We start from the raw sequence: 14571 nt of genomic DNA on the forward strand, positions 1-14571 counted from the left end.
TACTTCCTATACACCCATGACTGTATAGCCACTGATCACTGATGTCAAGAGAACAAACAAGAAAGACCAAGGAGCTAATAGTGGACTTCAGGAGACAGGAAAGAGAACACACCCCCATCAACGGAACTCCAGTGGAACTGGTCGACAGCATAAAGTTCCTCGGGATACTCATCACTGAGGACCTCACATGGACTGTTCACACAGACGTAGTGGTGAAGAAGGCTCACCAGGAGCCCCAACATGCTGAAGTTGTTTCTGTACATACTGCACAATTCTCATGCCATTGTATGTATATGTATATATTATTTATTACTTTTTTACCGTACTTGTCAGTGTTGGACATTTACAGCTGCAATGTCTGGAGCTGCACTAAAGAATTTCACTCACTTCTACACTTGTGTTGATGATGATGTAACAATAAAGCGAGATTCGATTTGATTCGATTTGTGTTGTCATTATTCGATCCGTTCTGGAAACACGATTTGTACTGCGCATGTGCAGAAAATGAGCAGAAATCTATTTCTTGTCTGCAGTACAAATCATGTTCTCGGTACGGATCGAGTAGACACGTGTTAATTCATACGTTTCGAACTACAGAGTTCGAAACGTATAGCAAAAATGTCTCTTGAGTATTGTCCTGAATGTTTTAAGAGCCTATACATAGTACAGTAATACCTCGCAGATCCGCGTCTCATGATTCACGATTTCACTGATCTGCGAAATTTTCACTGGAACCTAACTAATTTGCATCCGCGAATTTTTCGCAGACCCTCGAAATCCTGCAAAAGTGTTTACAATTTAAAAATTTTCACGCTTTTTAATGCGAAATTATTAAGAAAAATTTAGTTTATTCAACAATCAACAAAATATCAATATAAATAAAATCAAAATGTTATTTTAATGATATCGAACGTCGTCGATATCACGTATGTACAGTACAGCCATTACGACACGCTATTGGCTCAAAGGGTTGGAAGTAGCCAATCAGAGAGCGTTAACTAGTTTTACCTAGCTGCTGATTGGCTGGTAGCTACAATGCTTTGTATGCGTGATGTCGCGGTTCATCTCCTTGCATCTCGTACTCGACTCAACACGCGTGTATATTCCGTGAATAAGTGATCTCAGTGATTTTTTCCTGGGTTTTTATACAGGCGATACTCTATTTTTACGTCAAACATTTATTTCTTTTTTAAGGGTAATGTATTAAGCTAAATGAAAATGAAATGAAAGTGTTTTGGGAGCATGATTGGGGTCATATTTAGGGTTTAAACTCTAAAAATAAGCATTTCCAGTACAGCATTAGCATTTTTAGTGTCTCCACCGAACACCCGCGAAACCTCATCATTCGGGATGAGTCCTGGAACGTAACCTCGCGGATGTGTGAGGTGTTACTGTATATATAACAACAACAGAAAGCTAATTTCTCAGACCGAACACAAAGCTGTTATACAGTAAATCGTAAAACATTTAGCTTGCTAGATTAGCTGACTCAGCTAGCTAGCGTTAAAAATGTGCACGTGCTGTCTTCGCCTCCGTCTTGATTCATTGGACTTTGTTTTTATTTTTCCCCAGAAATCCCCATCTTCTTGAATTTTCACACAATCGTCTCCAAGGTCTCTATTCACAGTTTGTTGATATATATTTTCTAGAGTCACAACACCCTTTTATTTAAGAACATTCTAGAACTCTGTTTTTCCCAAGAACAAGGCTACACTCCCGGATGTGCCGTTGCTGCTATCATCGGTGCAATGTGCACCCCAAATCAGACACTTTAAACAAATTTGCTTTGTTAGAGGACTGTAGGGATGAAGGGCAGAAGAAGAAGAAGTAATTTAAGACACAGCAGCAGTCCTGTTAAACGTTAGCATGTCCAATAGCATGACCTGGACACTAGATGGCGACATTGTAACACGCGCTCATAACTTCACTTCACATCTTTCTCTTTAGAAAAAAATGATATGTACATTTTCTAGTAATCATGATCACTATACACAATCCAGTTCTATCTGAAAGTGTGTTTTTGGCATTTGTGATGGTGTTTATACACACCCTATGTAGTGGATAGTGTGTGGTGTGGGACAGATCCACAGAGAGACACGTTACCTGCATACTCTGTAGGCGATTGTCTCGGCCTGGGGAAACGCATTACAGGTTCCTCCGGCTCATGGTAGTCTCCTTCGTCCGAGTCGTCATTGTGAATAGATCTTTGTTTTATCCAGCCTCCTCTGTTCCAACGATCCTGATTGGTGAACGTTTATATTGTGATATACATTCAGATTCATATGTGGGAAGAGAGTGAAAGAGAAAGAGAGAGAGAGACATAGCCACACACTCATAGAAATAGATAGATAGATAGATAGATAGATAGATAGATAGATAGATAGATAGATAGATAGATAGATAGATAGATAGATAGATAGATAGATAGATAGAGAGGGAGAGAGGGAGAGAGGCATAGCCAAACAGACTCAGATAGATAGAGAGAGAGAGAGAGAGAGAGAGAGAGAGAGGGGCATAGCCAAACAGACTCAGATAGATAGATAGATAGATAGATAGATAGATAGATAGATAGAGACAGAATGAGACAGGCAAAGACACATCAACTCACCATGTTCAAATGAGACATATTTCGATGTGCACTCTGCATGCGACACACACAGTGACCTGGATTAGCTTTCATAGCCACACAGAGTCACAGAAATAGATAGATAGATAGATAGATAGATAGATAGATAGATAGATAGATAGATAGATAGAGCCAAACAGACTCAGAGATAGATAGATAGATAGATAGATAGATAGATAGATAGATAGATAGATAGATAGATAGATAGATAGATAGAGAAAGAGGCATAGCCACACAGAGTCAAAGATAGATAGATAGATAGAGAGAGAGAGAGAGAGAGAGAGAGAGGGAGGCATAGCCACACAGAGATAGATAGAGAGAGAGAGAGAGAGAGAGAGAGAGAGAGAGGGGCATAGCCACACAGACTCAGATAGATAGATAGATAGATAGATAGATAGATAGATAGATAGATAGATAGATAGATAGATAGATAGATAGATAGAGAAAGAGGCATAGCCACACAGAGTCAAAGATAGATAGATAGATAGATAGATAGATAGATAGATAGATAGATAGATAGATAGATAGATAGATAGATAGATAGATAGATAGAGAAAGAGGCATAGCCACACAGAGTCATAGATAGATAGATAGATAGATAGATAGATAGATAGATAGATAGATAGATAGATAGATAGAGAGCCAAACAGACTCAGAGATAGATAGATAGATAGAGAGAGAGAGAGAGAGAGAGAGAGAGAGAGAGAGAGAGAGAGAGGGAGGCATAGCCACACAGATAGATAGATAGATAGATAGATAGATAGATAGATAGATAGATAGATAGATAGATAGATAGAGAGGTAGAGAGATAGATAGAGAGGTAGAGAGATAGAGAGAGGCATAGCCACACAGACTCAGATAGATAGATAGATAGATAGATAGATAGATAGATAGATAGATAGATAGATAGATAGAGAGGTAGATAGATAGATAGAGAAAGAGGCATAGCCACACAGAGTCAAAGATAGATAGATAGATAGAGAGAGAGAGAGAGAGAGAGAGAGAGAGAGAGAGAGAGAGAGAGAGAGAGAGAGCCAAACAGACTCAGAGATAGATAGATAGATAGATAGAGAGAGGCATAGATAGATAGATAGATAGATAGATAGATAGATAGATAGATAGATAGATAGATAGATAGATAGATAGAGAAAGAGGCATAGCCACACAGAGTCAAAGATAGATAGATAGATAGATAGATAGATAGATAGATAGATAGATAGATAGATAGATAGATAGATAGATAGATAGATAGATAGATAGGGACAGAATGAGACAGGCAAAGACATTTCAACTCACCATGTTCAAATGAGACACATTTCGATGTGCACTCTGCATGCGACACACACACACACACACACACACACACACACACACACACAGACACAGTGACCTGGATTAGTTTTCAGTAACAGATTTTTGCAAAACAAATCAAAACAATGCTGAAGTGAGTGTAGGGTTATGGATTCATGCTACTGATAAGAAGAATTCAGTTTTTCAGCGAAGCAGCTGATTGGCCCAGTGCTGCAGAAAGCGCTATGACATCATCAGCCGGCAGCTGGAGTTTACATCTGAATTCTTGTCTATGTATTTCAATGAAAAATCTACCCTGATATGTACGACATGAAAGTGTAAAAAATGATTTAAAAAATGATATAAAATACATAAAAATATATAATGAATTTGAAAAAAATGTAAAAAAAAAATTAAATATAAAATTTGTGATATTTTGATTTGTTTTTTTTAAATACTTATAATATTTTAGATCCTGGTTATTAAAGATTTCTAAAAAAAAATAAAATATGAATAGTTCCCACAGACAATCGCAAATAGAAAGTGCAAAAACCACATGTGGTCATTGTATGACATTCCTTTACAGGAAATTACTAAACAGGTCTCAGTGTACAGGTGTTCACTTGTGTATGGGTATGAGCTGTGACCATGTGCATCCGGTACCTTTATCTCTGAACCTCGTCCATTGAGGGACGCTTTTCAGCTTCAAGAACATGCAACGTTGTTCTGAAAAACAAAACACTGTGTGTAAATGTGTGGATTGTAAAATCCCTTTATAGAGTAAAGTCAAGTGTATGGACAGAATCCAGACATTTACATTCATTCCTTATTCATCATATTGAAGAGGGCATCAAAAGGAGGAACATGCTTACACACACACACACGTTATAGGTCTCATTACATATGCTATAACGTCATAAAATTACAAAACAACGAAGACTTCATTGCTCAGTTTATAGTGTCACTATTCCCTTAAACAGCAGAGAGATTGATATCAAAGCCAGTTTTAATAACAGTAATAATAATGAACCCATTAACATTCATGAATAAATGAATGAAGTCAATGCGAATGAATACAAATAAAGGCAGCTAATGTTCATAGAAGGAGTTTAAGCGTTTAAGGTGATGTCGCTTTCCATCATGGGAAATTATCCAGAAAGGAGAAGATTGCTGTTTCTGGTTTCTCAGGAACCACCTTTATATTTTGGTTTTGTTTTGCTCTGACTGATGGACGTGATAGCAGACCTGTTTTGCAGATGATCTTCAACAAATGTGCTTAAACTGTATTTGTAGGGAATGGTGCAGACCTATGCGAGGAATTAAAACAAATCCACCTTCTAATTGAAGAATTTTATTTCACGATGAAACATTATTACTGATATCAGCGGCAGTGGTGTAAAGTAACGAAGTAAAATGATTTCGTTTCAGTACTTAAGTATTTTTTGAGAGTTTTTGTACTTGAGCTTGTATATTTCTGTCAACTTTTACTTTTCCTTCACTACTTTTTGAAACAAATTTACTTTTATACTTTTACTCCGATACATTTTCTGTTCGGCATTTTGTGGTTAGCGATGACTGTAGGCCACACGTAGCTGGGTGTTTTTCTACTCCGTTTTTTTTTTTATTCTGTCCACATGACCTACGTGTTAAAAATATCTTTGTCCACATGAAAACACAAAACGTCCTGTTAAGTGCTGTCAGGAGCATGCCTAGCCAATCAGAAGCCTAGACAAAACTTTATTACCGGTTCCGATAGTTTAACAACAGTGCGTGAAAGCAATGCCCTTGACATGCGAAAATTTCATTGTAGAATGTAGAAGTCCGACCGGGTCTCGTCCAAAACCGCCATCGCTGTGTGCGTTGTCGGAGTTTTGTATGCAGCAGCAGTATTACATTCCAGCCCTCTGTTCATGAATGTGTCAGTAACTGGGTATGTGCACGCATGTAAAAAGTCCAGTAGACAACGTTAACACAGTCAGTAGTTTATATAAGTCTGCTATTGCACAAAATATCTTCATAAACAAACCTGACGTCAAATCAAGGAGACCGGCACACAGACAATGATGTCAATTCATCAAAATCTTCACAGAGTTCTTGATGAATGGTCAAATTCCCATAAACACACTTCTAAACCTTTTGGAAAGCCTTCCCAGAAGAGTTGAAGCTATTATAGCTGCAAAGGGCGGACCAACTCCATATTACATTCATGTACATGTAAAGGCAGACCTCCCAGTTTTTAACTGGCTCACAGTCTCCACTCTAATTCATCCCAAAGGTGTTCTATCAGGTCGAGGTCAGGACTCTATAAAGTTCCTCCACACCAAACTCTCATCCATGTCTTTATGGACCTTGCTTTGTGCACTGGTGTACAGTCATGTTGGAACACGAAGGGGTCATCCCCAAACTGTTCATTTGACATTAAGCATTAAGAGTTCCTTTCACTGGAACTAAGGGGCCGAGCCCGTCTATCTATCTATCTATCTATCTATCTATCTATCTATCTATCTATCTATCTATCTATCTATCTATCTATCTATCTATCTATCTATCTATCTATTTATTTCATGGCTTTTGTGACATCACTGTGTAACATCATCATCTTCATCAATACACCAGTTCAGAGAAACTCATTCAGAAGACAAGTCTTCATCCTTCTAGTACAGTTCCAGCAAACTGCACAATCCTTAATAAGATAAGATGCTCATGTGGTGGTTCCCCACCTCATGTAGATATTTTATCTTCTACCAGTTTAGGGGAAATTGTGTCTACATCCCTGGATATGTGTAATAACCAAACTGATGAATAATATAACACTGTTCAGGTAGGAGATAAAACTGTTTACAAATTAATGTCTTGTAGTTTCACACATGAGTTGTCTGTCTGATTTACATGCTGTGATTCTGATTTACATGTGTCTGCTATCTCTCATTTAAATGTTTCACTTCACTGCTGCTTCATCCATGTAATCCAAACTCTCTCACTCTCTCTGTATATATATGCACTTTATCTTGATATTTTCTCCATTTTTTATTAGACAAATTTTATTATTATTATTATTATTATTATTATTATTATTATATATTTATATGCTTTGTGTAATTTTTTAAATAGTTGGTTATCTTTTAGTTAGTTACGTCTTTTTAAGTGTCCCTATAAAATCTCAAGTCACCTTGTCTTGGTATTATCTTTTCTTTTTCTTATCTGCTATCCCTTCTCTGTAACTATGCAAATGTCCCTGTTGTGGGATGAAAAATTATCTTGCCTTGTCTTGTCTTTTCTTTTCTTTTCTTTTCTTTTCTTTTCTTTTCTTTTCTTGTCTTATCTTTTCTTGTCTTATCTTGTCCTATCTTATCTTGTTGTATCTTGTCTTGTCTTGTCTTATCTTGTCCTATCTTATCTTGTTGTATCTTGTCTTGTCTTGTATTGTCTTGTCTTATCTTGTCCTATCTTATCTTGTTGTATCTTGTCTTGTCTTGTATTGTCTTGTCTTATCTTGTTTTGTCTTATCTTATATTGTCTTATCTTTACTTTTCTTGTCTTATCTTGTCTTTTCTTGTCTTATCTTTTCTTGTCTTATATTGTCTTGTCTTATCTTGTTTTGTCTTATCTTATCTTGTTGTATCTTGTCTTGTCTTATCTTGTTTTTTCTTTTCTTTTCTTTTCTTTTCTTTTCTTTTCTTTTCTTTTCTTTTCTTTTCTTTTCTTTTCTTTTCTTTTCTTTTCTTGTCTTGTCTTCTCTTGTCTTGTATCCACCAACTGTCCTGTCAGTCATACCAAGTGCTGTTTTTAATATGAGTTGAGGCATAATTGAGCTCAACTGATTTGGAGCATAATTCCTAACGAAAGGACAGTCTCGCGCGTTACGTAAGTATCCAAGGCTCATCCTGAAGTGCTGGAATGTCAGCATTCACATAAGGTGAGCTCTGATCTAAACTACACAATCTAATCTACTCGCCATCTGCTTTAAGTCGCAACTACTGCAAATTACTGACATATTCAGATTAGGTGGCTTCATTTCAAATGATTCAAAGGTTAGCAGATTTCCCCCTTTATTTTCTTCACAGCTTATGCGTTTTCACTTCCCACCCACCAGCCAGCTCTGTTTATATCATGCTAAAGCTCCCAACCATTTCTCTTGTTTTTCCGCTAAATTTCATTCAACTCATTCCTTTAACAAATAATATAGCCACAAAGCAGCTTTATAGAAATGTATTCGTTCAGGATGTGCGTTTTATCTTGATTGATTTATCCCGAATGTGTAAGACGGTAGTGAGAAAAAGTCCGTTAGACGATATACGAGGACGAAACCTTGACAGGAAGCAGACTCAAAAGGGAACTCATCCTCATCTGGGTGATAACGGAGAGTGTGATTATAAATCATTTCCTTTCTGTAACTGTGTACTGGTGTACGTTAAAAATAAAATGTGATTATGTCACCAGGAGATTTATTCTATGTGTAACAAGAAGTGTATTTATTCTAGATGCAATATAGTAATGAAGCAAAATGCGTTTCTCTCTGCCATATTGTTATTATTACCAGACGTCAGTCGAGTTGAACTTTACACCGTTCCTCAAACCGATATCGTGCGAAAAAAACAAAAAAAAACAAATGGTGCTTAACCAAGAGTGAAAATTTATTGCAGAAATAGTATTTAACAATTTGGTTTCAGTTCTTGCCATTTGATCTGGTCTGAAAGACAGATCTTGATCTGAAACTCTGGGTGTGTTAAGAACAGAATTCTGGGTAGCAGACCACTTACCACAAACTGCCTTATTAATAGAGGGAGAATGTGTGCAAGATGGAAATATCAAGCAGTCACAGAGGTGCTAGAAATACACGCTCAGATACATGATCAGATACATGTAGCTTTTTCATTCGTCATGTTCGCTCATGTTCGCCTGTAGTGAAAGGTTTATCGTGTAGGAATTATATTATCTAAGATATATATATATATATATATATATATATATATATATATATATATATATATATATATATATATATATATATATACATATATATATATATTTTTTTTTTTTTACAGAATTAGCTACGAAATCTTTTAGTTACGCATAAAAAACATTCGTGTAGGTTTCATTTCAAATTTCGTCGTTTTAGCACTGCTCACGTCTCACGGGATTTTGTGTATGATAAAAAAAATACTAGACTTTGTGTCAAAAATTTACACAAAGTTAGTTACAAATTTTGCAATATGTTTTACTACTGGAATCCCGAATTTTAGAGTTAGCATTTTTAAGATATTTTCAATTCTACTCCAAGACAGAAATTGTACTGATGCTACAACAAAAATTATATAAAATAAATATAGCTATAAGTGACTGCAAAGCAATTCTTTAAGAATATTGCCCTCGTCGTTCAGTTCTTGCCATGGAAAAATCTAGAAAACACAGCTGATGAACATGGTAGCTCACAGCTAATCATGTGAAATGCCTGCTCGGCTAATAGCAGCCGTGTTTTTGAAGTAACCCACTCGTCGTTAAAAATTCACGTAGCGCAAGGATGTCCTCTAAATTTAAACTGAATTGGACTTACAGTTCCTGAGAAAGAGCAGTTTAAACTTTTCCACATTGATAACCCAGTCCTAAATGATTGATTGATTGATTGATTGATTGATTGACATGTTGACAAATCTCTAAATATATTTGATAACTCCTGAGTTTCAGATACTGACGAATGGTATCACACTCAATTTGTGAACACTGAGTGAAAATGTTTGTGGAAATGTGTTTATACAAACTATCGTAAATTTAAACATTTCCGAAAATGAAGTTTCAGAAATTTGAGTGAGACATTCTGCAATTCTGCATCATGATACTAGTGGGTTTCTAACAGGACCTACTTTGCAAGTTGTCATGACAATATCTCCATAGCAACCCTGTCAAATTCATGCTGAAACCTGACTGGATATTGGTGACCATGTTATATTAAATTTATGTATTAAATTTCAGCTTGATTGGACTTATAGTTCACGAGAAACTTATATATGATCTTTCACTAACTTTTACATATGATATAACGATCATGTGTCTGAGCAAATTAGGCTTCACCCTACTAGAACTGATTGATATGTTATATTAGGTTCAGAATTAAGTCCCCAAGGCTTATGAATATATTTATTTTGGAGAATCTGAGTAATCTAAGTTTGGTTGTTGGACCTATAGCTCATGAGATCATGGGCCAAGAGGATAATCCATGAGCTATAGCCTCATAATTCGGGGCGTTTGGGTCATCTCAGACATATGGCTAATGGGAAATGGGGCAAAAGGATAAACCCTGTGCTATAAGCCCATAATTTGAGCAATAATTTAGTAATTTGAGTAGCAGGTTGTAGTACAACCCATGACCAAGTTTCACATCTTGGTCTGTACAATACGTTTTATTGGAAAACAAACAATAAGACTAAGAACATGCAAAACAATAGGGTTTTTACCTTTGGTGCTTGGAACCCTTAAAAAACTACAGTAAAGTGTGTGTGTGTGTGTGTGTGTTACACACCAAGAACAATGCAAAAACTACAATACCTACAACTTCTTGCACAACTGTTGCAGGGTACAACCTAATGGCATGGTTTTGAGAATTGAAACCATGAACTTGCATAAACACTGCTGATATAAAAGTTCAACAACCTCAGGACTGACCCTGAAGCTGCAACACAACCTTGTGTTTCACTGTACTGCTTATTTGCTTCATTTCATTGCCTGTACAGCTTATCTGATCTATCATCGGGTCACGGGGAGCCTGTACCTATCTCAGGCATCAAGGCAGGATGTGGACGGAGTGCCAACTGATTGGAGTCTCTAAATTGCCCGTAGTGAATGTGTGCACACTCACACACTACAGGCAATTTAGAGACTCCAATCAGTCTTTGGCAAGTTCCACACACACACAGTGAGCAAGATTCAAAGCCAGGACGCTGGAGGTGTGAGGTGAACGTGCTAAACCCTTAGCCACCATTTCACAAGATACAAGGAATATACACATGATAGACGCTGCTGTACCTACAGTGCATTTGTATGATATAGCGATTTAGTCCTTCCTACCAAGATGTCAGATAATGTCTACTATGATTAGATTTTATTATCAGACCTGCATTTTGAGTACAAATGCTAAAGTCAGCGAGAACAATCTATCACTCAAAATACAGCATCATTCAAATCACTCCAAATACAAGAGCAGTCTATTTCTCCCCAGTAAAACGAGTGATGAGCCCCGATACGTGAATCTGGAATAGCTGACGGTTGCCTAGGTGTTTGAATATTAATCGACTTTGCCTAGAAGCCGTTAGTCACGCGTGCTCTCGAATGGATGTGGAAATGCCTTTACTTTTTCCCAAGGTAAACAGAGAATGTTTGAGTTCATTAACATGAAATAAATCAAACAATAACCAACATGAATGATGGTTAATATCAGCTCACTATATCTTTTAAGGATGTCACAAAAAATGTTCAACAGATAATGCTCAAAACCAGCAGGATTCTATCTATCTATCTATCTATCTATCTATCTATCTATCTATCTATCTATCTATCTATCTATCTATCTATCTATCTATCTATCTATCTAATGTATTTATTCTTTTATTTTTTTATTTTTGAAGATGATTTTCACCCACAATGTCAAACTCAATAGACCTACAACAAGATATTTAATAGATCTACAACAAAACCACAAATCTAATATTTTTAAAAATGTGCCAATGATTATGAGAACTTATGATTAAATAAAAAAAAACAAACATTTTTTGCTCTCTCTTTGCAAACCAGCTTCTCAATTCTTTAAAGACTTCAATCAACCAATCAATCAATACTGTCTATGTACACATGTAAAAATATTCTACTGTACTTTCTTTTTGTTTTATGTTGTTTTTAAAACTGTTCAAATCCATCATCCGTCTTTCCTATGCTGGAAACCAGCTTCCAATATCATTCCATCCTCCAGTACTCAGCATTTAAATGGTGGAAAATGCTTGATTATGTTTATCCTGTTGGTTCTAGACAATTAAACTGTTAATTGCAGTTTCCTCATTAGCAGAAAGACGCTTCTAACGGAGACTCTAAAGCGAAGTGAAGTTCTGTACCTCACTCCTCACTCAGAAACTGCTATAGAAGTAAAAGTTTTATTTCTTCCTTCTTTATTTTTTTAGTCACTATGTCAACCACAGTTAACACATTTACAGTAGGAAATATAAAGATGTTTAAATGTCTCACACCTCCCACCACTCATTTAGATGAAGTTATGGGGATTGCCCACAAAATAACCAATTAATATTTACGATTTAGAAGAAAAAAAGAAGAAGAAAAAAAAAAACCCCAAGACATCAATGATTAAATGCGACCCAGTGTTTAATTTCGAATGCGACGACATCATGCGTTTTGTGCCCATGACCTGAGTATCCTGAAGTAGCTGCAGTTGAACAAAAACACATTACTCTTTCCACCATCACTGTTTACTTCCTCCATTTCGGACATGTCTAACAAATAAGTCCATGAGGAACGAGAACTGAAAGGCAATTTGTTTCATCATTTTATTAAAAGTACACACCGGCATCGTTTATATTTCTAAAAGGCTGCACCAGGGATGCTAAGGCCAAGCTAATATAATGAATAATAAATATCACACAACAGTGGCTTTAAAGACCATATAATGGGACTTAAAATGGTACAAGAGCAATATGAAGGGCACATGGACAGTACAGTAAAGCATAAAGTGACGCACCAACAACACCAGCTAGGACGTGAGTCCCATCTCTAAGGCGTCGGCTTGGATTGTCTCTGATGTGTTTTGTCGTTCGTTTTGGATTTGGACTTGTATCGGACGTAGGGAAATTTGTTGTAGTTTATTATGATCATTATCTCCAGTCTTCTAGGCAACATTGACATCACTGGACTAGACTGTATGTGTGTATATATATATATATATATATATATATATGTATATGTATATAGAGCGAGAGAGAGAGAGAAATATTATATTATTACATTATATTATATTATTTGTTATTACAAATTACTAATACTGTTATTATTATAATTAATAATATTAGTAATAATATAATTTATTTAATAATAATATTGTGCTCTCTCTCTCTCTCTCTCTCTCTCTCTCTATATATATATATATATATATATATATATATTTATATATATATATATACATGTATACACGCTATTTTACTGTGTGCTTTTGTTCCTCTTTGTGCAAACAGTCCCTCAGCTTAACTCTAGAGAAGGCTTAAAAAAGGATTTCAGTCTCGATCTTGACCACTTGATGTCTACTTGACCTCAAACACCATAAGACTCTATTCTATCTCGACTCTATTTCAGCTAGTCCTGATCATGGTCTTGCCCATGAAACCTTTAACGACTAAATTAGCAGCACCATAACCAATGTCGCTTTATCACCATGCAATGTTTATATAGAAACTCAGACACTCTGGGGCACTAGATCAACCTTTTACTAGGAATTTTACTGTATACCAAACATGGCGCACTAAAATGCACAACGAAAAATAAAGCACTAAAAAATGAACATCTGTAGATATTAAAAAGCATAGTGCACTGATTGTGGCACACTAGTTAAACTAAAAAAAGGGGGGGGGCACTGAAGGCAAAAAGGGGCCACACTGTCTGACCTAAAAAATACTAAAAAGACAAAGCAATGGCAGTAAAAGAGAGAGAGAGAAAGAGAGAGAGAGAGAGAAGTGGAATTGACACACTGATGCTAATGAACAAGGAAACACCTGTATAGCTACACAATCCCAGGTTTTTAAACCAAAAATCACACACTCAAATACACAATTATTACAACAGACACACTAACAGAGCTAAAAATAAATGTGTGCACGAAAAAGGGCATGACGAATAAACTAAAAAGAAAGCACACTAGAACAGGCATGCTAATACTTTTACATTTAATCCTGAACTATTTTAATACAAGAAATAGAAAAATAGCCCTGTCTTAAAGCTCACACAAGTCTTCCCACACAGTTTTACTGTAGAGCCTCAAACATAAACACAGAGGTTAGGGCTGAGATGGAGAGAAGCTTCTTACCTGGTGGGATGGAGACGCTGACACTCAGTGAGTTTGTTTGTGTGAGAAGAAGTCGTCTGAGAGTGACAACAGTGTGTAGAGAATGTGTAGGCCTGAGTGTGTGTGTGTGTGTGTGTGTATGTATGCAGTAGCAGCAGCAGCAGTAGCAAGGTCACTTTTTTTTGTGGTTTCTAAGCTTGCTTCCTGTGTGAGATTAAGATCTGAACATGCTCCTCTACTTATAGATTAACGATTAACATATCACACACACACACACACACACACACACATTTCAAATGACAAATGTCACACATAGACATTTCCTGAATTCATATATTGGGACTATGTGTAGATTTAATCTTTTAATCACTTCATGGATTTAGTGCTGATTATGAGGCATGAGAGAGGGAGAGGGAGAGGGAGGGATAGAGAGAGGAAGAGAGAGAGAGAGAGAGAGAGAGGAAGAAAGAGAGAGAGAGAGAGGAAGAGAGAGAGGGAGAGAGAGAGAGAGGGAGAGAGAGAGAGAGAGAGAGAGAGAGGGAGGGAGAGAGAGAGAAGAGGGAAGGAGACAGAGAGAGAGAGAGAGAGAGAGAGAGAGGGAGGG

The 14571-nt window shown here is 36.5% G+C and overlaps 1 protein-coding gene across 3 annotated transcripts in view; it reads right to left on the reverse strand.

Moving 5' to 3' along the window:
• LOC131362974 (cytokine-dependent hematopoietic cell linker) overlaps positions 1–14174 on the reverse strand; it is a 20608-nt gene extending 6434 nt beyond the window's left edge. Inside the window, exons 1-5 of one of the 3 annotated variants that reach the window (XM_058405366.1) lie at positions 13989–14174; positions 4580–4642; positions 3923–3955; positions 2609–2641; positions 2104–2239 (exon numbers count right to left, since the gene is read on the reverse strand). In XM_058405366.1, the coding sequence (XP_058261349.1) occupies positions 2104–2239; positions 2609–2641; positions 3923–3925 (172 nt within the window). In that variant the 5' untranslated portion in view covers positions 3926–3955; positions 4580–4642; positions 13989–14174. Of the gene's footprint in view, positions 1–2103; positions 2240–2608; positions 2642–3922; positions 3956–4579; positions 4643–13988 lie in introns of those variants that run through there. The other 2 variants (XM_058405384.1, XM_058405375.1) reach the window with 2 other exon arrangements.
• Positions 14175–14571: the final 397 nt, after the last annotated feature.

This window comes from Hemibagrus wyckioides, linkage group LG02, assembly GCF_019097595.1.
Source record: "Hemibagrus wyckioides isolate EC202008001 linkage group LG02, SWU_Hwy_1.0, whole genome shotgun sequence".
NCBI classification, from domain to species: Eukaryota; Metazoa; Chordata; class Actinopteri; order Siluriformes; family Bagridae; genus Hemibagrus; species Hemibagrus wyckioides.